The 23,391-nt window shown below is 30.9% G+C and overlaps 3 protein-coding genes across 3 annotated transcripts; all 3 read left to right on the top strand.

Moving 5' to 3' along the window:
* The first annotated feature begins 1,908 nt into the window (after positions 1 to 1,908).
* On the top strand, positions 1,909 to 4,671 carry LOC120076546 (PRKR-interacting protein 1). The gene is made up of 2 exons (XM_039030444.1): positions 1,909 to 2,391; positions 3,983 to 4,671. Exons 1-2 carry the CDS (start codon positions 2,149 to 2,151, stop codon positions 4,256 to 4,258), a joined length of 519 nt encoding a protein of 172 aa, XP_038886372.1. The 5' UTR covers positions 1,909 to 2,148; the 3' UTR covers positions 4,259 to 4,671.
* Positions 4,672 to 6,407: 1,736 nt separating this feature from the next.
* On the top strand, positions 6,408 to 10,154 carry LOC120091990 (reticulon-like protein B11). Its single transcript, XM_039050210.1, has 6 exons — positions 6,408 to 6,601; positions 6,890 to 7,070; positions 7,534 to 7,675; positions 7,748 to 7,817; positions 7,919 to 8,133; positions 9,734 to 10,154. The coding sequence occupies exons 1-5, from the start codon at positions 6,541 to 6,543 to the stop codon at positions 8,086 to 8,088; spliced, it is 624 nt and encodes a 207-aa protein (XP_038906138.1). The 5' UTR covers positions 6,408 to 6,540; the 3' UTR covers positions 8,089 to 8,133; positions 9,734 to 10,154.
* A 7,405-nt stretch (positions 10,155 to 17,559) lies between these two features.
* Positions 17,560 to 22,948, top strand: LOC120084864 (receptor protein kinase-like protein At4g34220). Its single transcript, XM_039040679.1, has 2 exons — positions 17,560 to 19,652; positions 22,149 to 22,948. Exons 1-2 carry the CDS (start codon positions 17,990 to 17,992, stop codon positions 22,793 to 22,795), a joined length of 2,310 nt encoding a protein of 769 aa, XP_038896607.1. The 5' UTR covers positions 17,560 to 17,989; the 3' UTR covers positions 22,796 to 22,948.
* The last annotated feature ends 443 nt before the right edge of the window (positions 22,949 to 23,391 follow it).

Genomic DNA, 23,391 nt, shown 5'->3' with positions numbered 1-23,391 from the left:
CAACTTTATTTCAATTATATATGTACTGTATTTTGATCTATCCTTCTATTTTTATATTTATTTATCTCTTTTATTGTTTTTAAATTTGTTGTCAATTAGAAGTATATTCATTCAAAAGAGAGAAAAAAATTCGACTTTTATTCTTTTTTTGAAAAATATGCCTCAAACCATTGGAGCCCACTCGTGCTCCTCAAACCATTGGAGCCACTTCCCACGATGCATTGAAAGGGGGAAAACAATGTACTTAATATATATGTATAATTTTTTTTTTCTATTTAATAAAAATAACATACATAAATTTAGTACATTCGGTTTGAGGGGGACACGTACACTCGATCCCTTAATAGATCCGTCCTTGTTCGTCGACCCATAATTTAAGTCTCTGACTTTTTTCTTTTAAGACGAATATTCCTCATGTCGCTTCTTGATTTTTCTTAGAATTGGGTTCATTCGTGGACTTAGGCCTTACATGGACAACCCTCGACATGTTTGAACTATGTAGTTAAATATTTAGTCTATAATATATATATTACAAGTAGATAATTTGATGTATTAATTATTTTGTTCGTTTATTTTTTTTTTTTGGGAAAATTAACCGTTTGAGTTCCCCACAAGAAATCCCTTCAACAAAGAATTTTGGAGGATTGAGAAATAAAATGGGCATAGATGATATGCCCTTTTGGCATCAAAGTTTTACTTTAATGATACATAATGAGCCATTAACACCTCTTAATTACATGTTGTCTAACATCTCAAATGAATTAACGAACAATAATTTAGTATAATTTGACCTAAATAAATAAGTCAAGTCAATTCTACAAAATAACAAAAGAATATAATATAATATATCATTCGTTCAATTTATATAAAGTTTGTAGTATCAATCATTTTTTTAAATAAATCCTTCCAAAGTTGAAATTTGAATCCCTACCTTTGATCGAAAAAACAATAAAAAAGGAATATGATACATTTTAAACCCATTTCGTTTGATAGGTGTACACCTCTCTTTCATGCTAATGCTTATGCCAAATATTATCAATAACATGTCAAAGCATAATAGTCCAATTAATATCAAATCAAAATTTAAATGATAGAAAAATAGTTCCAAGTTATAACTAAGATCTATAACTTTTTTTTTATTAATAATGATTTTTTAAAAAATAGATTTGAAATTTATTAGAGAAATATTGTTGTTTTGTATTCGTCTTTAGAAAAATGAGGTTCAACTTTTTATCGATCATTATCTTTAAAGATGAAGAAGATAAACTTTTAAAAAAGAAGAAGAAATTTGAATCATCCTTGATACATTAAAGATAAAAAATGGTAACTAGTAGAGTGGTGGAGGGAACATCATAGAAAGAGAGCAAGTATAAGTTCGAGAGAAACACAAAATTAATCAAGTAATTTTTTTTAAAGAATCAATAATTAAGTATTAATGATGGTAAAATTAGAAAATCAATTCTGAATGTCAAAGTTTGTCTGTATTTCCCTAATTTTATGTACTTTAAATTCTATTTCATTTTAGTATTTGCAGTTTTGTTTGTGTAAATTTAGTCATAATACCTTCAACTTTTATTAAATCTTAAAATACTTTGATTAAATCTTAACTTATTTTTATCGAAATTAATTAAATAATAATTTTAATTTTAATATCATGAACTAGAAATTGTGGGAATATATTTTTTAATGCATGAAGAGAATATAAATGCAATTTTTTTCTTTTTAATGAAAATCAACAAAAATTAATAGCATGAAGTACAATTAAAATTTATTATAAGTATACTAAAATTTAACATTATTACACGAACCAAAAATGTTAAAATGATATTTCGTAAAAAGGGTTAATTATGCAAAAATGTAAAAATATTGGGCAAAGTTTATAATTCCTCAATGTTTTATGGAGTTTATTTTTATTGTAATTTCCCTCTTGCCGGTGGCGACTCCTCTCTTTCTAAGCTTTTGAATTCGTACGGCGCCGGAGGGAGGCATAAAACCCACGGTTCTGCGACGGTCGGAAAAGTTGAAGTTAACGAATCGGAATTTCACTTGAAGGTCGCAGAAACATTGCTGCTTCAGTTACCATAAGAGTCTTCTTGGAATTGATCGAGGAAATTTTTACAATTAGGGTTTTAGGGTTTCTGGAATACCATGTCAACCGGCAGGGTGAAGGATGGGGAACGTCGGCTGGTGATTCCGATGCCTCCCAAACCGAAACCTGAAACGCAGTTGGCGACAACTGAGTCGAACGCGCTTGTGGAATATACGCCGCCGGTGAAGGAGGAGGACGAGGATTTGGAGGTCAAGCTTCGGAGAATCATCGATAATGTTCCTGTTCGTGTCAGCAACACGTCTGGAAGCTCTGCTGGTTCTGGTTCCGGTGATTTTCACCAGGTACTTGAGTGAATTATCTTGTTTTATATTGCGTGGATTTTCATCTGGAGGTTGATTCTTTTCGACCACTTTTGTTTTCGTATTTCTTTATATGATGTTTTTACGATGAATGTTTGATGCGTTGATGGAAAACTGTGCAACTGCATTACTTGGAGTGGTTATTACGGAGGATGAAATGTATCTTAGGCCTTAGGATACGCTAACAAACTTGTTTCGGGATATTTTCGATCATTTGAGTTATTGAGAGTAGCAACGGATGATAAGTGGAAGAACTTTTTATCGGGGGGAAAATAGGCAGGTTGTGAACAACAGGGGTGTTGAATTAAGGTAGATGTCCCTTATTTTGATGGGAATTTGAGTATTGAAAATTCCTAGGTTGGGTTTAGCTCATGTGACATTTATTTGAATCTATGGACATTTGTAAAGAAAATCCTTGGAATTCAAGGACACAGTTGTACGTCCTATAGAACAGATCATGTTCTAGTAAGGTTGTGACATTTTTAAAGAAAATCGTGGTGGATATATTGAAAGAGTTTAGGGTTGATGGAACAATTGCAAAAGCATTATTGAAAAAGGTAGAAATTAGAATGAATACTGGGCAAAAAAGACAACCTACATTGTAGGAGTACAACTAGGATGTGGTTAGGTTACTGAGATTAGATGTTTGTAGGTAATAGGAAAATTGGGGCATCTAGTTTATGTTCAGAATGGTGTGATAATTGAAGAGAACGGCAAGGTTTTGTAAGATGCCCTGTCATGTTCAAAAACAAGGAAACTATCCACCAATAAATTTTATTCGGGTGGATTTACCTTAAAGTGGGATGTCCATTGTTTCACTTTAATAATTTTGTGAACTTTCGAGTGAAATATCATGCATTTGATAAAATTTTCTGGTTACATAATGAATTAATCTTATGCTCACTCAGTGAGAGGGAGAAATAGATTGGAGTTGTTCGGACTGAGGGGGAGAAATGGATTGGAGTAATGTTGTGTTCCATGCACCCATATTTTCATATGTTATAGCTATGATCATCTCCTACCTAAATCAAGTTACTATGGTCATTATCATTTATCAGTAGGTTTTTGTGATAGTGCATCAATTGAACATGGAGTCGCAGTAGTATTTTAATGAATACTCTGTTTGAAACCATGCTCTTGAAATTTTGGTCCATGTAAATGCATTGCTTCTTTTGTTGGTTTTCTATGTCATCTGAGAAATGCTAATGTGATTTAAAAGAAGCAACAGAACAGGTTTATGAAAATACTGTTTTGACATAAAAATGCTCTTTAGTCTGGTGTTAATTGGTCTTTCATATTTTAAGGAGCCAAGAAAGTTCATGTGGGGATTTGAACTTTTCTACCCGGCTCAATGTCATCTGGATGTGTTTAGAAAAGAAAGTCTCCACTTGTGTAGTTAAGTTCACAAATTTTCCTTCAGAATGCATTAGATCTTTTTGTTTAACTTTAATCTAGTTATTATCCTCTCCATCCTTGATAAAGACCAGCTATTCATGAGTTTATGGTAACATGTCTCAATCTTGGATTATGTAGTAATATCTGCTGCTTGTCCCATCAAATTTTCAAATGACAGTATAGGCAAATGAGGCGAAAAGAGCAAGACAGACTTGCTAGAATGGACGTTGATTATCAGAAAAAGAAAGAATTAGCCGAATTCAATATGCGAAGGGAAGAGAGAATGAAAGCTGCAGAGGAGCGTACTGCAAAGAAGCGCTTAAAACGCCAAAAGAAGAAGCAAAGAAGAAAAGAAAAGAGGAGCAAATTGAATTCAGGTGGAGATGAAGATCAGAAAGATGAATCCTCTGATGATGATGGGGATACAGATAATGGTGAGAACAATGCAACATGACTAGATCTTTCCCACCTGGAACCAAAGTTTGGAGTCTGTAACTTTTCTGCCCGAGCCTTTTCAGATGAGCGTCTAACCAGAAGACAGCCATGAGTTCGCCTACCTGGCATTTTGCCGGTGCACAATTCCTTACAAGCCATTGTAGTACCTGGATCTGTTGGCTTTTATGATTTTATCGCAGGTGAGGTTGGAAGAATGGATCATTTGAATATAATCCTCCAATCTTCCCGCAAGACACCTCTCTCTCTCTCAATTGTATGACACCCAAATGTGTTAGCAGAATATTTATTACATTACATGTTGAACAGATTGAGAGAATTTTAGTATAGTCTGAGGATACTCGTGGTGTGTATTACTCATATATATGAACTTGTTGCTTATGATTTATGAACAGATGGGAGGTTGTTCTAAGATGAGTGGAGATGCAAAATTAAAGGAATGTGATTCATACTCAATCTTTGGCACTTTTAGAAACTGATAATAGGTTATGAGATACAAAACTTGGGCATGCTTTGACCATCAGAATTGAATGAGGACTGAAAATTTAGTCCTGCCATTACTATTAATATTGAATGAAGAAGGCTGTTAATGCAGGGATACTTTCTCAACCTATTTGAAGGATAAGTATTTGTTAAGTGAATGTGGTGGTTCCTGTATCAGATTATTTAATCCATTTAGTAATCATTTTGTTTTTTATTTTTATTTTTGTTTTTTAAAATTAAGTATATGGACAATATTTTCATCTCTGTTTGGTAATCATTTTATTTTTTTGTTTTTGTTTTTTAAAATTAAGTAGATAATACTTCCATCTCTAAGAATTCAACCATTGTCCTTAGAAAAAGATGCAAATCATTGTAAGAAATGTAGATGAAATAGATTTAATTTTTTTTTTAAGAAAAAATCAAATGGTTATCAAAAAGGTATTATTTATTTGTTCTTTCTAATTTGTGTTGTGAGTTTATAAGCATGTGAGACATTTGAACTTTTTGATCTTTAGGTAAACACTAAATAGTGTTTTGATCAGTTAACTATGCACTGACCCATTTAATTTCTCAAAAATAATAATAATGGGTCATTTATACTTTTTTTAAGAAAAAATAATGAAAGCATCATTTATCATGCCAACACGGGTATATTCAATAATTATTGACATATATTTATTTTTTTTAATTTAGAAATTTGTGTATCAACATATACATAGTTAAACAATAATTGATATATGTTTATTATCTTAAATTAGAAGGCTAAATTTTCAATCCTCTACTTTTAATGTATCCTCAATGGTTTAGAGTGAGATGTTTTAAAAAAAATATTACAAAACTTCCAAGTATATCATTAAATCTAAATTTATTTTTATTGGTTACATTATTTTCTTAAATATTTAATATTTAAATAAATAGAATATAAGTAATACGAGACAATTTTGACAGCAAAATAATTTATGAAAAGTAATTGCCGACAATATAATATTAAGACCAATTTGAATAGTCAAAATGAACACAACTCTATTGATAATGACTTCGATATGAAAAGTTTAATATCATCCCCACATTGTTAGAAAAGAAGAAAAAAAAAGCCAATTTATACCTAGTTTAAGACATTCTAACACTAATAATTTAGAATTTCAAATTGCCACTACCACAAATCGTTATGCTCAAAAGGGAAATGACAAGAAAACTGCTTCATTTTATTTAATTCGATGGGAATAACTCGTGAAAGGTATTTTTTTTTACACAAATAACTCTGGAAAGTTGAAATGAAATAGCATGGATTTATTTATTTATTTTTATTTTATTATTATTATTTATCGAAGAATTTTCAAAAATAGAAAAATAAAGGAAACTATTTACACAAAATAACAAAATTTCAATCATCTTTGATAGAAGGTGATAGAGGCTATAGAAGTGTATCGGTATCTATCAATGATAGAAATTGACATAAGTCTATCACTAATAAACATTAATAGAAGTCTACCCGTGTTTATCAAGATTTTTTTAATATTTATTATTTTTATAAATAGTTTGATATTTTTTCATTTCTTTTATTTTAATTTATATTTCCTTTTAAAGAAGAAACAGCATGGAGATTTAATCAAGCCCAGCCCAAAAGGAAAATAAAGGAGAAATAAATAAATAAATAAAATTTTCAATGTTTTGTTGAAATTTCTGTCTGTTAGTATTCTCCGTCTGCTCCCTTCAGTTCTTCAATCTTCATCTTCCTCTGCTTTCAATTCCCTCTATTTTCTCTTTTTCTCTCAAACCCTAATTCTTCATCACATTTCCATGGGAGGATCTAATTCTTCTCGTCGCATTTCTGTTCATCAAGCGCTTGGCGGTGGTCATGGTACTTCCCTTCTCCCTTTTGCTTTGTTTCCTGATCTTTCTATTTTCGAATTGGTACTTACATTCATGCTTTACCATTCCCTCCTCCATCAGGGTTTTTCTTTTCATGTTCGGAAAATTAGTTATTTTGGGTCTAATGCCATTTGATTGCATTCTGTGTCTGAATTATGTGTTTCATTGGGTTGATTGTCTTAAGAAATGCTCCGATCTTCCTTTTTCTTTAATTTGCTGACTTGTTTTATTTTATTAAATGTATTGTTGGTTTGCTAATCTTCCTATTGATGGATAGTGGCCGATGTGCTGTTATGGAAGAAATGGTGTGGTGGGGTTGTGATTCTAACGTCTGCAACTGCTTTGTGGTACCTGTTTGAAAGAGCCGGTTACAACTTCTTATCTTTTGTTGCCAATGTTCTATTGCTTCTTGTCATCATTCTTTTTTTCTGGGCCAAATCTGCTTCCCTTCTCAATAGGTACTTTGACTCTTCCTTCTGCCAACTTTCAGTGCTTAACATAGTTCCATTTTATAACCTCCATTTCTTGGGTCGAAGTTTGTGGAGAGTTTACGGTTTTTTTGATGGATGATGAATCAAAAGTAAATAACACACATTGTTAGAAAGGACCCATTTCATCGTACCAACCTTAGCATAGCCTGTGGAGCTAAGGAATTACAACCTTGACATTCATCTCAATCTATGAGATGGTAATTCTTGGGATTTCAAATAAACATTTCCATACAAACTTAAGTTCCTTTTTGAAGAGAGGAACACTTTTCTAATTTGTGCTGGAAAAATAACAGCCTAGATTTTTTTTGAGGTAATAATTAACATGACTTAGCTTTATTTGTTTTAGGTTAGTTCTGATCAAATGTTCACATTCTCAAGGTTTGAATTGAAATGGACGTAAGAGTAAAAGTTACCTTCCTTTGTGATTCAGACCTCTACCTCCGCTTCCTGATCTGGAAATTTCTGAGGAACTGGTTTCAGTGGTTGCTGATGAACTGAGATTGTGGATCAATTTTGCTCTTTCAATAGCACGTGATATTGCAATAGGCAGAAACCTTAAGCTCTTTCTTCAGGTTAGGGATCATCATTTGTCTTTTCATCCGTGTGATGCCTGGGGCTTGTGTGTTAATTATTCATGATCTCAGGTTGCTTTTGTACTATGGACCGTGTCATTCATTGGCAGTTTCTTCAACTTTCTTACATTGGTTTATATTGGTGAGTTTTGTGAGGACTTCGTTTCTTTGAAATCAGCAATTCAAATATCATAGCTGTTATTTTCTTAACAGTTTATGCATTTTATCAATATTTTTTTGCAGGGGTCCTTCTCAGTCTTTCAGCTCCTATAGTGTATGATAAGTACCAGGATCACATCAATGAAAAGTTATATGTAACATATAGATATGCACAGGTGCAATACATGAAGCTTGACGAGAATGTTTTAAGGAAGATACCATTACCCTTAAACAAGGAGAAGAAGATGCAATAGGCATAGTAACTTGAAGATGCTTGATGATCAGTAACTTCAAAAGAAGTGAGCTGGATTACCTTTTTCGTAATGCTTGCTCCATTTTTGTATTCTGGCGCGAACCATAAATATTATTTCCGATTAACATAGTGGTTATTATGTACTAATATTCTAATGTCTTGTTAAAAAAAACTCTTATTTATTTTTTTTATGTTTTTTCCCCTTTAATTTGAGCATCAATTCATTTCTTTCTGTTGTAATTTAAATGTCACCTACTTCTTGATGAAGGATTGTTAGTTCTTGAAATTTGTGAATTAGTTCTGGTAGCTTATGACATTAGTTTAATACTTCATAGTTTAAATACTCTACATATTAACATCTCATAAGATTTCACAAAATTCTGATTACTTTGTTTTCAACTTTTTAGAAACAAAACAGCTGATGAATTAGTTATTAGTATCTTTTTCTTTTACACAAACAATTTGTTTTAGTTGATTAGTCAATTGCATTAACTACTTACAACATTCATTAGTCTCCTCTTGTCCTTGTTTATTTGATAAATAGATTTCCCTCATTGTTCATCCCCTGCCTTAGCTTTAGTCAAGTTGTTGATCTTCTTATGGCTCAATGTTTGCTACTTACCAGTATTTTCCACATCATTTACTGAAATGGTGGTCTTATTATAGCTCATTCCAGCAAAACCACCCATCATAGTCATCCTTCCTTAACCATTGATCCTTCCTTAACCATTGATCATTAAAGCGTTTTCTTAAAATATCTATATCTTGAAGGAATAGTCGGTTATTTGAAGATTCTTTCAAGTCCTTTTGGCTTTCAGTGCAGCATGATGCTTCTTGGTGCGTCCACACAAAATTCTTTTGTAGTTACAATTAGAAGTCTCTTCCTTGGTAGATCTTTGTGAAGGGGCTCTCTCTACCCATGGCTCCTAGGTTGTTCTTTAGTTCTTATAATGAATATATATCTCTATTTCTTATGAAACCACACACACACACATGAATATACATCTCTATTTCTTTGGTTCTTATAATGAATATACATCTTTATTATTATTACTATTATTTTTTTCCATAAAATTGTGCTTGTCAATAAAGTTGACTTCTAGCTTTATGTTCTTGGCCAAAGTAACCAATCTGTCAAATGTGCTTATCTTGTGGTAAAAGATTTAAGATGTGGGTAATATTATATTGTTCATATACTTCTTAGATGGCTTCCCTGATCCTTGAGGATGTGCTGTACTGCAATGGTTAATTCAATATAGTTCAACTAATAAATGCTTCATTGTATGTAGGATGATAGTTTTGTGTATAGTAAGAAACTTTGCAAATAGAGATTTATTTAAAGGGAAATCGAATCTTGTTATAAAATGATTTGTTTTTAAAAGACTTAGTTGCTGTCTTCTCAGTTGAAGAACTTTTGTTTAGTTTTTTTTTCCCTCCCTTTTCCTTTCTGGCCATAACTTCTATTTTTCTTTCTTTCTTTCTTTCTTTCCTTTTTTCCTCTTTTTAACTTTTATTCTTACTATTGGAGAGCCTTCTTTTGTTTTTTTATTTTGTTTGTTTTTCTTTTCAAGTTTTAGGTTTTCAAAATTTTCATCTATTTATCTGATTTGCTTTAGTTTTACTTGTTGCTACTTTGAAATATGCAGAGGCACATTGGCTGGCTTTCAAAAGGATGATCAGTAGATCTGAAGATTTTGATCAGAGGCATTAAGATTGCTTTTGAAAGCGATGTACTGCAGAATTCTAGATCTTTTAGAAACCTGTGGTATATAGTTTAACATAAATGTATTCTGACTTTGACTTTGGGGTGAAAACTGAAATCAATAATGTTTGATTTTGGATTGAATAGTGTCTTGGCTACCCTGGTTTCCCAGTCTGGGTTCTGTAATTTTATTTTTGGCAATTATCCTCTGTTTTTTCAACTAAATGAAAATAAAGTTTTCGTAGATTAGAACCTTTCTTTAACTTTGGCAATTTAGTTTTGTCATTTTTGTACAAAAGCTGTTATGAGCCTGGATTGTAGTAGTAATGAGATTTTGTAATGAAGTTTCTTGGTTTGCTTCGGAGTTTAGCATACACTTCAATTCAAATACTCTAACTTAGCTTCTCATGTACGATGAAAACAGTAGCCACAGTTCATTTAGCAGCACATTGCTGGAAAGCTGTTCTAATGGTTTATGGTTCAAGAATTTTTATCCAGGATTGTCATGAAAATGAGAAGGAAGAAGAAAAAAAAATGATTTTTCTCTCTTTTTCACCTTAATATGTTGCTTAGGCTGATTAGTTGTTTTGCTTGTCAGGTGTAATGACAGAGAAAATGCTCCATCTCATGTAAAGCAGGTGTAAGTTTCTGAACCTCACTTTTAAGGTAAAATTGTAAAGATTTAGGAGAGTAAAAAATTATGAAAGACTCGCATGGAATAGAGAAATTATTATTACTGGGACACTTCCTGCACCAAAGCACATGTATTTTTGTCTCCTGGTTTGTATGGGATTTTGCAAAGGACGCAAGTGTTCCTATATATTTATTTAAGCTGTCCAAATCACTACTGGTTCTTTATAAAATTATCAAGTGCATCTTAGTTATGACTTATGATTTTGGCACACACTGAATTATATATATATTTCTCTGCAAAGTGACTAGTACAATGCACATGGTATTGTGCCAAACCAAAGGAAGCAAAAAAGGAACAAAGAAAGCCCAAAAGGATAGAGAATTTATTACACTTTTTGGGGGTGTTTGGTCTTTTCCTTTTGGATTAATAAATTAGAGCAATGTTTGGTTTTGTAGTCTACTTAGTTCGAAGGCTATAGGTTTAACAATCTTACAAATTACATAAGCTAGATTCTTGAGAACCTACGCCTAAGACTACAACCTTCATAGATCTCAAACATATAAATCTATTACTAATGTCACAGAAAAAAGCCTTTGAAATTCGTTAATTCCAGACTACATGAAACCCGGGTTTTCCAACTTAAGATTAGGAGTATGGAAAGTGAGTGTGTTTAAGCACTTAGAAAGTCGTTCCAAAGAGACTTTAAGATTACACAAGAATTGAAAGCTTTTGCAGGTGGATTCTTTTGGGGGGTATTGATAATGGTTTTGGGAGAAGTAAAGGGAGTAAGATTGATAAAGAGAAGTGAATATGAAGGTGATTGTTTATTGCAGAGTGATTGATAGTGATAGTGATATATAGAAAGATAATGCTTTAAGTAGACGGAAAAATCATTATTCATGTTTTGTCCAAATTCTCTTTTTAGATCCAAAGGATGAAAGCCTTCTCTTTGGGAGACCAATTAGTTGCTGGACAACAGGTTTTCCTTTCTGGTTTGTTTTACTAACCAATTATTCATTTGTCAGAGCAAAGCTTTTATTTCATCGATTTAAAATCATTCTCTCTTTTCAGATCAAATTCTATATCTAATTCTCAATACTACTATCAATGTTTGTTTTATTTATTTGATTCTGTCCAAATGAGAATGAAAATTGATTTGTTGTGGGATTGGGGAAAAGAAAAAAGAATCAATCATAATCTTGTGTCTATCAAATCCATTTGAAGCAGAAATTGTGTAGCTTAAAATATCACTTTGGATTTTTCATTTCGTGTTCATGTATTTTTAATAAATAAATTTAGTCTTTGTACAAAATTTTAAAACTAATAATTTCAAGTTAATTTTTTTAAAAATTGGTTTGATGATAATAATAAACTTATACTAATCATGTGGGGGATAAACTTACATTATTGGATTACTTTTTAATGATTTATTGAAAGTCCATAAGCTAAATTTGGACATTCAATAGTATAACTAAAATCAATTGTTTAGGCCTTGTTTTTGGTAACTAGTTTTTGAAAATGAAGCCTATGAACATCCATTTTCACCTCTAAATTTATTGTTTTGTCATCTACTTTCTTCTTTCTTCCAATGTTTTCGAGAACCAAATCAAAATTTGAAAACTAAAAAAAAAAAAAAAAAATAGTTACAAAAATTTATTTTTGTTTTTGGAATTTAGGTAAGAATTCAATTTTTATACTAAAAAGAGAGATAAACTATTGTAAGAAAATGAGAGAAAATAGACTTAGTTTTTAAAAAACTCAAAACAAAAAATGAAATGGTTACCAAATGGGATATTAATAATACTAAGAAAAAAATAAAGAAAAAATGGATTTTGATTCACGTATGTGGTGAATATGAGATCCATCACCAAAAAAAAAAAAAAAAAAGTAGTAGAAAATGAACTAGTCAAAGTCCATAAATTCATATGAATATAAACATAATATTTAGTTCACTCTTTTGTAGGAGAGTTTCATCCTCTAAAAACAAAATCACCAATCTGTTGTAGGAGAGTTTGATTGAGCCACAAATTAAAAACCATTTGTATCTTGTGCTAAACATCATCAATGAGAACAAGAAAGAATCACTTTCATCCTTTCATTCTCATTCTTAACTAACAAAGGTAAATTGGAACTTTTGAGTTCTTAGAATATTAATAAAATGCATAGAGATGCTTATAATACACATTATATTCTTTGTTTACTATAATGTTAAACTAATAAACCTAAATTATTTAATTTTTGTGTGTAAAGATATTCAATCCAAATTCTTTAATTTAGCATTTGAATGTTTTGTATTGAAATCACGTTGAGGGAGGTGTTTTAAATTTGGTAATTAAATATGCTCAAGATTATTATTATTATTATTAAGTTGGTAATTTAGTTTAATATTGAAAAAAAGACAAGATTTTGGGATGGAATCTTTGACAATGCAATGTGGGAATCAAGGGTTGGTGGTGGCCGGTGGTCCTTAGGCTAATAGGACCATTGTCCCATTTATATCAACTTTCCAAAGGTCCATACTTTTCTTCATTTTTTTGGATAAGAACTTTAAAACATATATATATATATATAGAACATAAAAAACACTTGCAAATTTTGAGGTTCAAAGGGATGTAAATCATAATCTTCTTCAAAAACTCCCTTTTTAACTTCTAATAAAGAGATAGATATCAATGTCAAAGTTTCATTTTTATCTAAATGTCAACAAAAATATCTTATTCAATAATAATTGAGTGGAGGTCCAATCATCAACTTTTGAGATGATAATTAATATCTTATCTATTGAATTATGTTTGAATTAACTCATAATTTTATAATTAACTGGTGTTTACTAAAAAAGTAACATTGATTTGAACTCTATTTTTTTTTATTTGAGCAATTTTTTTTTGTGTGGGTATATTATATATGATATCCAACCACTTGCTCTAGAGTAAGTATATTTGGTGCCTATTAAAGCAATCCACCTTGAGAAAATAGGAGAGTTGTTTTACAAAAATGGATATGAATTGAAAGAAGTATTGTTTTTTCCAACTTGACAATTACCCCCAAACATATCGTTTGGAGGAAAAGTCCAAAGAAATACTCAAACTCAACAATGAAAATGTTTAAGGTCGATTTGTTTCATAAATTTTCTCATGAGACTTTAGACAAACATTTAATATCCCTGTTTGTTTTACAAAATTCTACTTTTTAAAATCTAGGATATTATTATCTAGGGAGCTTTAAAACCCATTTGACATGGATTTTTTAATACACATTTAAAATGCAAACATTCAAATCCCAAATATTTAATATTATTATCCAAACGATCCCTAAAAATAACCACAACATCAAACAAGTAAATAAGCATGATGGACTCAAAAACAAAATACCAAACTAAAAAGCATCCAACATGATCAAAACTAAAAGCCAATATTTTAAAAATTAGTCTCATCTAGTCAAATGCTCATGCATAGTCACAATTTTTTTTTTTTAAAAAAAAAACTTAATTAAATAATAACACTCATTTTACCACTCATTTTATTTCCGAATTCAAATGGATGAAATTAATAGTTTAACGTCAATAATCAACGAGCTTAAATTGCATTTTTAAGTAACAAGTTGAAATTTTTCTATACTGTCGAGGAAATGATATAAAAATTTAAGAAAAAGTGATTTTAATCTCATAAAAGGGATTCTCTATCTCTTCTAAAGTTACCTAAAAACAACTAACCCGTATTCAATGTAAGTATTTTTCTCTCTTTCTTTTCAACAATTGTAAAGATAGAGGATCAAACTATTAACTTTTAAGATGATAATTAATATTTTATCTATTAAACTATGCATGAATTGATGTGTAAATACTTTTCATTCGAAATTATTTTAGGGTACCAATAATTAAGATATGAGACGTCTCACACAAGAGATAAAAAGAAGAACTTTAGACCTTTTTCACATATCCTTTGTGAATTTGACCATATCTATACAAAAAGCTTTGTGTGATATGAGAAGTGAGAAATTTGTGGAGTAAAATATTGTTTTTTTTTTTTAAGAAAAAGATTTTGTCTGAATATCTTTGATACTGTACCAAAAAGGCATCAAATTTGGACATTGTCTCATGGGTGTGATCAAGTGTGTCTTGAAATTCCCCACTATACTTTTATTTTATGTTCCCTTTATTTATTTTCTGGCCTTCATGTTTATTTCCATATAATAATAATAAATAATAATAATAATTTATATGTCATACCCTAAAATATAATAAACTTTTCCCACCTCCCAATGGGGTCTGTTCCACTTCCTATATCCATGAGAATGCCCACAACTTATCATGCATTCATGAATTCACAAAAATTAAACAAATAATGATAATAATATAAATTCTAGTGGAACACATGAATTAATAAAATTTAATTGAATTTATTTCAACCTTCCATTTTAAAAAAGAATTATAGATACTTTATTATTATTATGCTAGGTTGTTCTTATATTTGAATATATACATTCTTAAACTACATTATTGAAGATAAGAATCCTCACTCTTAAGACTAATAAGTAATCTTGAAAAAATAATGTTGATTGATTTTCCATTCTTATGTCTATTTTGATAAAGTACGATATAATTTATAAATTTTCATTGAATAATAAAGTATTTAATTGGTGTTAAAATAAGTTGACATAAAATTTGTATTATCGACATGAAAATTATAGGTTCGTAAGCTCACTAACTTAATAAATATCAACTTTTTTTCAATTTAAATTAGACCAATGCACTAATTAACTATTGAATAACATTGTGTGAACTCAAATTTTAACAAAAGCTTAACTCTGATATCTTATTTCTTTTAGATGTTATTAATTTTGTACCATCTATACGTCTTATAATTTAAAAAAAGCATAAGAGAATATACTCTTTTTTTAAAAGGATTTTTCAAATGAAAACTTATCAAAGGAAAAAATTGAAACATTTTTCAAGCTTGAAAGTGGAACCGGATGAAATTGAAATTCAATATAAAAATGGGTGTAACATAGTGAAATAAATTGTGATTCTTTCAAAATAATAATAATAATAATAATAATAATAATGACACTAATAAAAAAAGTAAAAAAGTAAATGTGCCATATTATTTTAATTTGGCTGAAGATTTTTACTGTGGGTGGAAATGTTACATTTACCTATTTAATATCTATTTTGTTGTCTAAGTAAAATAAATAAATAAAAATGAAGAGGTGGGTGACAGTTTTTTTTTTTTTTTTTTTTTTTTAATCTCTATCTATTATCATCTCAAATACTTGAAAATGATAGTACAAAGATTATTTAAAAGACCTTCTTACAAGTTGTAGCCAAAGATTGCATTTTCAATTTTTATAATTAAAAGAGTATTCTTTTTCTAATTCCAAAAGCACATTTGATATTTATTAAAAAAAAAAAAGTACATTTGAAATGATGATTGTTTGGAAACTTGAAAAATACTTAGTTAAATTGAAAAAAATATATACAATAATTAAAATTATAAGATTTTTCATTAATTTGTCCCCATCAAAATTTATACAACTATATATAGGTTTTTTTACCTTTTATTATGTATGATTTAGTCCATTATTATTTCCAAGGTTGATCGTTTATTTTCCATTTATAATTGTTAAATCAAAAGAGAAGTTAGATTTTGTTGAACTTTTTGAAAAAAGATATTTGCAATTATTTACTTTTATAAAAGAAATTTTCACCTTAAAGTGTAATCATTAAAATATTAAGGAATAAATATAATAAATATCATTGTTTTATATAAAGACTTCAATAATTATAGTAACCATTTCGTTTTTTGTTTTTATTCATTAAAATTAAGCCTTTTTTCTCCTAATTTCTTACAATAATGTAAATGAATTTTTAGCCAAATTTCAAAAACAATAATAAGTTTTTGAAAGTTACTTTTTTTAGTTTTAAAAAATTGGCTTAGTTTTTTAAATCATTGGTAAAAAGTAGATTAAAAAGTAAGAAACTTGAAGGTGGAAGTAGTGTTTATATACTTAATTTAAAAAAAAAAAAAACAAAATTCAAATTGTTACTAAACGAGACCTTAGTCATGTCAAATTTTGAACTTAGACATGAACCAATCTTGTACTCCTCAAGGTGAGGGTAAAGTTTTATCCTCCTTCAAATTATATGGCTCCACTTATGATAACCACACAATTATAATCATAATGCACCAACTTGAACATAGTTTGACATATTAAGACGTCTTTTCTAATCCTAAGAGCTAAATTCTCCCATTAACATTGAATCAATGTTGAATGTTATCGAGTCTTTGAATAGGAAAGATTTTTCTTTTATTGAGATTGAAGTCCTTGTTGGAGATTTTTTTGGTTTCAAACACTTTTAATATTGTTCATTTTTGTCATATTCTTCGAGAGGAGATTAAATCTTCTCTCGAAATCTCCTCTCGAAACGGTTAGTCTCCTCTCAAAGTTGCTATTTAATCTGAAAAGATATTTTTCTATTATTTTTCTTCCTCTTCTAGGGACTTTAAGTGTGGTTGTTTGTGGTGGTTGTATTTCTTTGCTATGTTTGCTTTTTTTAATAAAAAGGTCAAGTCTCGAACTCCAACATACCACATATTCTCGAACTTAACAAAAAAAACACCACTACAACTACAACTCTAAATTATAAAGAACAGTACTTAGCTTTGTCATTTGTTTAAAAAATATTATATACCATTGCAATATTACTCTTAATGTTTTATAAATGTTTTAAGACTATCATTGCGAAGTATTTTATTTTATTTTCTAATTTCTAACAAAATTGAGATCTAAAATGGTGTGATGATGGTGATCTAAAAGAAAAAATCAAATTGCCACACTATCATAAATCAATGATACATCGTTCGAATTTCATTTAAAATTTGAAAGAATTTATATTGCGAATTTAATTTTAAAATATTTATGAAAAGTCAAGTGTAATATCTCAATTTTTGAAAGAATAAGATTATAAGTTTGAAACAAATGACAGAACTAAAAAACATATTTGTATGAGCAATATTTGAGCGTATCCTGAATATTAGATCTATCATTGAAATAAAGAGCATTGATACAAGTTTTATATTAGTTAAGTTATGCTCACTTTGAAGACAAAAATCGAACAATTAGGTAGATTAAAAAATAAATAAAAAGATGAATACATCCGAGATTCAATTAAGTAATTAATTAGTTAATTATAGTTTAGGCTAGGTATTAAGAAGTTGATGGTTCTATGATTTGAGCCCTAGAGAGAAGGCAATGGGCATTGGTAAAGAAGAAGAAGAATGGCATTGAGTGAAGCTGGAGTTATGTGCAGCATCAACCTTACAGTTTCATTTCTCTATGTCCTTTTGGCCTTTTCACACACAAGATTCTCTCATTCTCTCTCTCTGTTTTCCAAATTACTCATCCTCATCACTGTGACTGTTTCACTCACACTTTCCTGCCCCTTACTCCATTTTCAAGATTCCTCCATCCATTCTCTCTCTCTCTCTCTCTCTCTGTTAACTTCAGTGGGTCTCTTTCCTTCTTCTTCCTCCCACTCAATATGATTTTGTTTTAGAACTCAAAATCATGATTCACACCAACAAACCATGGCAATTTCTGGCTCTGTTTTCCACCTTCACTTTCTTTTCCCCCTGTTTTGCTCTCAACAGCGATGCCATTCTCTTGATTTCTCTCAAACGCTCCATTCTCGCCGATCCTTTGTCTGTTTTCGCTAATTGGAATGTTTACGACGATACTCCCTGTTCCTGGCGTGGAGTTACCTGCACCGACCTCCGAGGCTATGGCGGCGGATGGTCGGATTTCCTCAGAGTTACTGCTCTCTCCCTACCTGGCAGCCAGCTTCTGGGTTCCATTCCTGATGAGCTTGGAAGGATCGAACACCTTCGTCTTCTCGATCTTTCCGGTAATTTCTTTAATGGGTCTCTCCCTGTTTCTATTTTTAACGCTTCGGAGCTTCAGATTCTCTCTCTTTCCAACAACGTTATCTCCGGGGAGTTGCCGGCGGATATTGGGGGTTTGAAGAGTCTTCAGGTTTTGAATCTCTCTGATAATGCGTTGGCTGGAAAAGTGCCGGGAAATCTCACTGCTCTGAAGAATCTCACTGTTGTTTCTCTGAGGAGTAATTACTTCACCGGAGAGATTCCGGGGAATTTTAGTTCGGTTGAAGTTTTGGATCTGTCTTCCAATTTGTTCAATGGGTCCTTGCCGGCGGATTTTGGTGGGGAGAAACTGTCGTATTTGAACTTCTCGTACAATAAAATTTCGAGTCCCATTCCGCTGGATTTCGCCAAGAGAATTCCGGTGAATGCAACTATGGATCTTTCTTTCAATAATCTCACCGGAGCAATTCCTCAGACGATTGCTCTGCTTAACCAGAAAACAGAGGCGTTCGCCGGAAATGAAGATCTCTGTGGGAAGCCATTGAAGCAACTCTGTTCAATTCCTTCTTCACTCACAACTCCCCCAAATGTTTCTGAAACTTCATCTTCTTCTCCAGCAATCGCCGCCATACCCAAAACAATCGGCTCTGTTCCAGCAACACAGTCCCCCGGAGGTCCAAACGGGACACAAACTCCTCAGCCTCAAAACCCCATGAAACCCATCACAATAGCTGCAATAGCCGTCGGGGACATCGCCGGAATCGCCATTCTCGCCGTCGTGATTCTCTATGTCTACCACCACCGGAAACGAAAAAACCCCAATTCCAAAACCCCTAAATCCGCCGAGAAGAAGCCGCCGATTGACTCAGAACAAGACCCTCAAAATAACCATAAAAAACCCTCATCAGTATTATTCTGTTTAGCCAACAAAGGAGATGAGACATCGGAGGCGACGAGTTCTTCCGACGGCGAAGAACCGAGAGAGAAACCCGGAACAACCCACGGTGGAGAGAACAGAGACAGTAAGAAAAACGGCGTGCTGGTGACCGTTAACGGAGAAACAGAGCTGGAATTGGAGACTCTATTAAAGGCATCGGCATATATACTTGGAGCAAGCGGTGGGAGCATCGTGTACAAGGCGGTGCTGGAGGACGGCACGGCGTTCGCCGTCAGAAGGATCGGCGACGTTAGTGTGGAGAGATTGAGGGATTTTGAGAGCCAAGTGAGAGGCATTGCTAAGCTTCGACATCAAAATTTGGTGAAAATTCGAGGCTTCTTTTGGGGAGAAGATGAGAAGCTCATCATCTATGATTATGTCTCTAATGGCTGCCTTGCAACCTCTCTTCACAGTAAGTTTTCTGCTTATTTTAGCTCTCACTCCCTCTTTTCTCTACCATGCGCCTCTGTTCATCAAATTTTTTTCTTCTTATTTTCATTTCTATATTTATAGTTCTAAAATATAATAATTTACTATGAAATTGGTTGCCCTATAATTGGGTGAAAAAGACAACAATAACCTTTTAAATTTCATATTTTAGAAAGAGATTCAAATTTTTGACATTTTAATTCAAAATACATATAGAGGTGGATATAAGTCTTTATCAATAATAGGAACTGATAAAATTCTATCACTAATAGACACTAATAGAAGTCTATAGTATTTTTTTTTGTTATTTTTATAAGTAGTTTGACATTTTTTTTATATATAAAAATTTTCCTACTTTTCTTGAACTAATTAATTAATTTCTAATTTCTTTCGCAATTTATTAAAAAAATAATAATTTCGCCCAACTATCAAATCTAGTATTGCTCTTTATTGAATGCAATACAAACATGTCAATAAGACACCAAAAATGTGAAATTTTACAAAAAAAAAAAAAAAAAAAGTGTCAGATAATGATTTTTTTTTAAATTTTCTATATTTGAAAATTATTTTTGTTTTCTTACTCTATATATATATATATATTTACTATAGTTTTTCACAAATTTAAAATACCAAAACTTATCTTTTTAAATTAACTTGGTTTGAATTTTGGAAATACTGATAAGATAATAAAATAAATAAGCTCATACATTGGAAATAGTATTTATATATTTAATTTATTAGACATTTAAAAATATAAAATGTATAATGGTTATTAATTGTGGTCTTAATTACTCGTGTGTATGCTCGTAATTTCTTTTTTCATTTACTCATCGAACATCTTCATCATTCTTAGAATTATTCATAAATTTCCAAACCTACATAGTTCTTTCATATATATATTATATATATATTAAACTAAACTTGACTATTATCTAAATAACATTCTGTGTTTCAAATTTTGGTTGTTAATCTTGTTTCTAACAAGTTGGATTTTCATATTAGATTTTAGGTTTAAATATACTTAGGATTCTTAAATTCTGAAACATCATACTTTTTTTTCCAACAACCAATAGAAACCTAACCTAGGCATTTTCCTTTGTTTTATAGTTACCTAGTAAAGGTATTAGATTTCAAATAAATTTAAATTGATTTTTATAGAAATAATTAATAAACAATTAACAAAAACAATATAATAATTTTTATAGAAACTTTAAGAATAGGTGGGGGGAAAAAATGAAAGGTGGTAGACTAAAATAAAACAAAAAGAAAAAAAAAAGTTTAAAACCTAATTTTTTTATTTTATTTTATTTTTTTTGCATATAATAAAATCTGAGTAAATCCAAAAAAAGTAAAAGCAAAAAGTGTATGATTAGTAGTAAGGTTAATTAGAGCATATTTCTTTGACTAAAAAGCAAAATTTCCAATATTATTCAAACATGATTTCTTTTGGCTTTTTTTTTGTACTAATTTAGAACTTTAACCCGTGACAACTTTGGTCTTTGTAATGTTTTTGTTCACTATTATTTAATTATTCATACCAATCTTGGAATCTCTCATCCTTTTTTAATTAAATCTTATAGAATTTAAGTCATATCTTTGATTTGATTATTTCAATCATGATCATTAATGTCCAATGAGTGGGACGAACTTCTTGTCATGTCATTCATAATTTCAATTTATGGAGTCTCTTTGAATGATGATGAATATTCTTTATTTCTTTTGATACAACAAATAGGTGTTTAGAGATTTAAATCTCTAATTCTTTTATTATTTTTTTTCTATAAAATTTTTCTATTTATTTATTTATTTATTTATTTGTGAATGGTGGCTTATTAAATCATTTTTTAATAGACCATTTTAGTAATATGGGTGAGAAATTTGAACATTAATTTTTTTTAATGAGAATATTTGTCTTCACTAAATGAATTATAATTAAGTTGATACATTTTCTTCGGTAGTGGATTGAATTCTATATTTGCTATACTTTTTTTAGTGGTAAAAACCAAGTGTATGTTAATTGTTAGGAGTTTTTTTTCCTACAATATGTGGAATGATAATTGAACTTCTTATTTGAAAGTTGATATACAAATACTATGTCAGTTGAACTATACTCATTTTGACATATATTTAGAAATTTGAACTTTCGATCTTTCGTAAATTATAATTATTATGTAGTTATATTTACTTGAAGAGGTATACTTCATTCTAAAAAATATATATTTTTAAATGTACACTAATTTCTACACCAAACCACATTGAAACAACAAAATTCCTATTTTACAAGTCACATGAGATATGAGATTTTGTGATATCAACTAAAAGAGTCCAATTTTCTTATATAATAAACAATTATAACCATGTATTATGAAATGTTGATAATGCAAAAAAAAAAAAAAAGGTCCAATTTACTTAAATATAATATTTTTATTTAATAAACAAATCAATTTCCCCAAGAATAATATTATTATTTTAATTTCAGGAAAACCGAGTTCGTCGTCTTCTTCCCAGAGCCATCTATCATTTGAAACCCGAGTGAAAATCGCGAGAGGAATCGCCAGAGGACTGGCCTTCATCCACGACAAGAAGCACATCCATGGAAATCTCAAGACTTCCAACATCCTCTTGAACGCCGAAACGGAGCCCTTAATCGCCGATCTCGGCCTGGACAAGCTCCTCTCCGGCAGATCCAAAATCGCAATCGGCTCCAGTTCTGGCCGGAACTTCGGCAGCCACAGATCCACGCCGAATCGCGAGCACCAAGAGGGCAACGGCGGAAGCCCGTCGGTGAGCCTGGGATCGGCGTACCAAGCGCCGGAATCGCTGAAGAATGTGAAACCGAGCCCTAAATGGGACGTGTACTCGTTCGGAGTGATTCTGGTGGAGCTTCTGAGCGGGAAAATTGGGACGGAGAGGGAATTAAGCGGCGTTGAAGAGGAGGGGAGGATTAAGAAGATGGTGGATTTGGCGATTAGAGGGGAAGTTGAAGGGAAAGAAGAGGCAGTAATGGGGATTTTTAGATTAGGGTTTAGCTGTGTTAGTTTTTTGCCTCAAAAGAGACCTACCATGAAAGAGGCTCTCCAAGCTCTTGACAAAATTTCATCCATTATTTCTTCTTCCAACGCTTGATTCATTTCATAATTATCAAGTTTTTTCTTTTTTTGGGTAGTGTGGAAGGATTTAGCTTTGGATGTAAAGTGTGCGAGAGTTTTTGTGGATCAAAATCAATATTTGATTTTGGAAGAATTTGCAATACAAATGTGCATGTGTTTGTGTGGGTTAGATTTTTCTTTTCTTTTAATCTTTTATTATTTGTATTTTTGAAACTGAGATAAGTAAAACCAGAAACCACCGACAACTAAACACCGACGACCAAGAAGACGATGACAAATTGCTAGGTCATGGGCAACTTTCTACTCCTAATTTTAGGAAAAGAAGAAATATGAACCAAGTTGGCTAGCTCCTCCATAAAATAATTAACCTCCAACAAATCATACTATGATTGATTCATCAACGAGATAACTTCAAGAGATTTAGAATCCAAACCATCCAACGATTTTTTTTTTTCTCATTCCACATCTCTTAAATATAAGACGAGATGAAGTTGCACCTCCCAATAATCAAATTGTCATTTTCATTACAATAATCTAACATGTTTTGACAAAACGTTAATCAAATAGTGTCGATGTTGAGTTTCTAGAACCTCGTGGTCAGCAACTCTCAAT

The sequence above is a fragment of the Benincasa hispida genome, chromosome 1 (assembly GCF_009727055.1).
Source record: "Benincasa hispida cultivar B227 chromosome 1, ASM972705v1, whole genome shotgun sequence".
NCBI lineage: Eukaryota > Viridiplantae > Streptophyta > Magnoliopsida > Cucurbitales > Cucurbitaceae > Benincasa > Benincasa hispida.
This window is presented reverse-complemented; position numbering and strand designations above follow the sequence as displayed.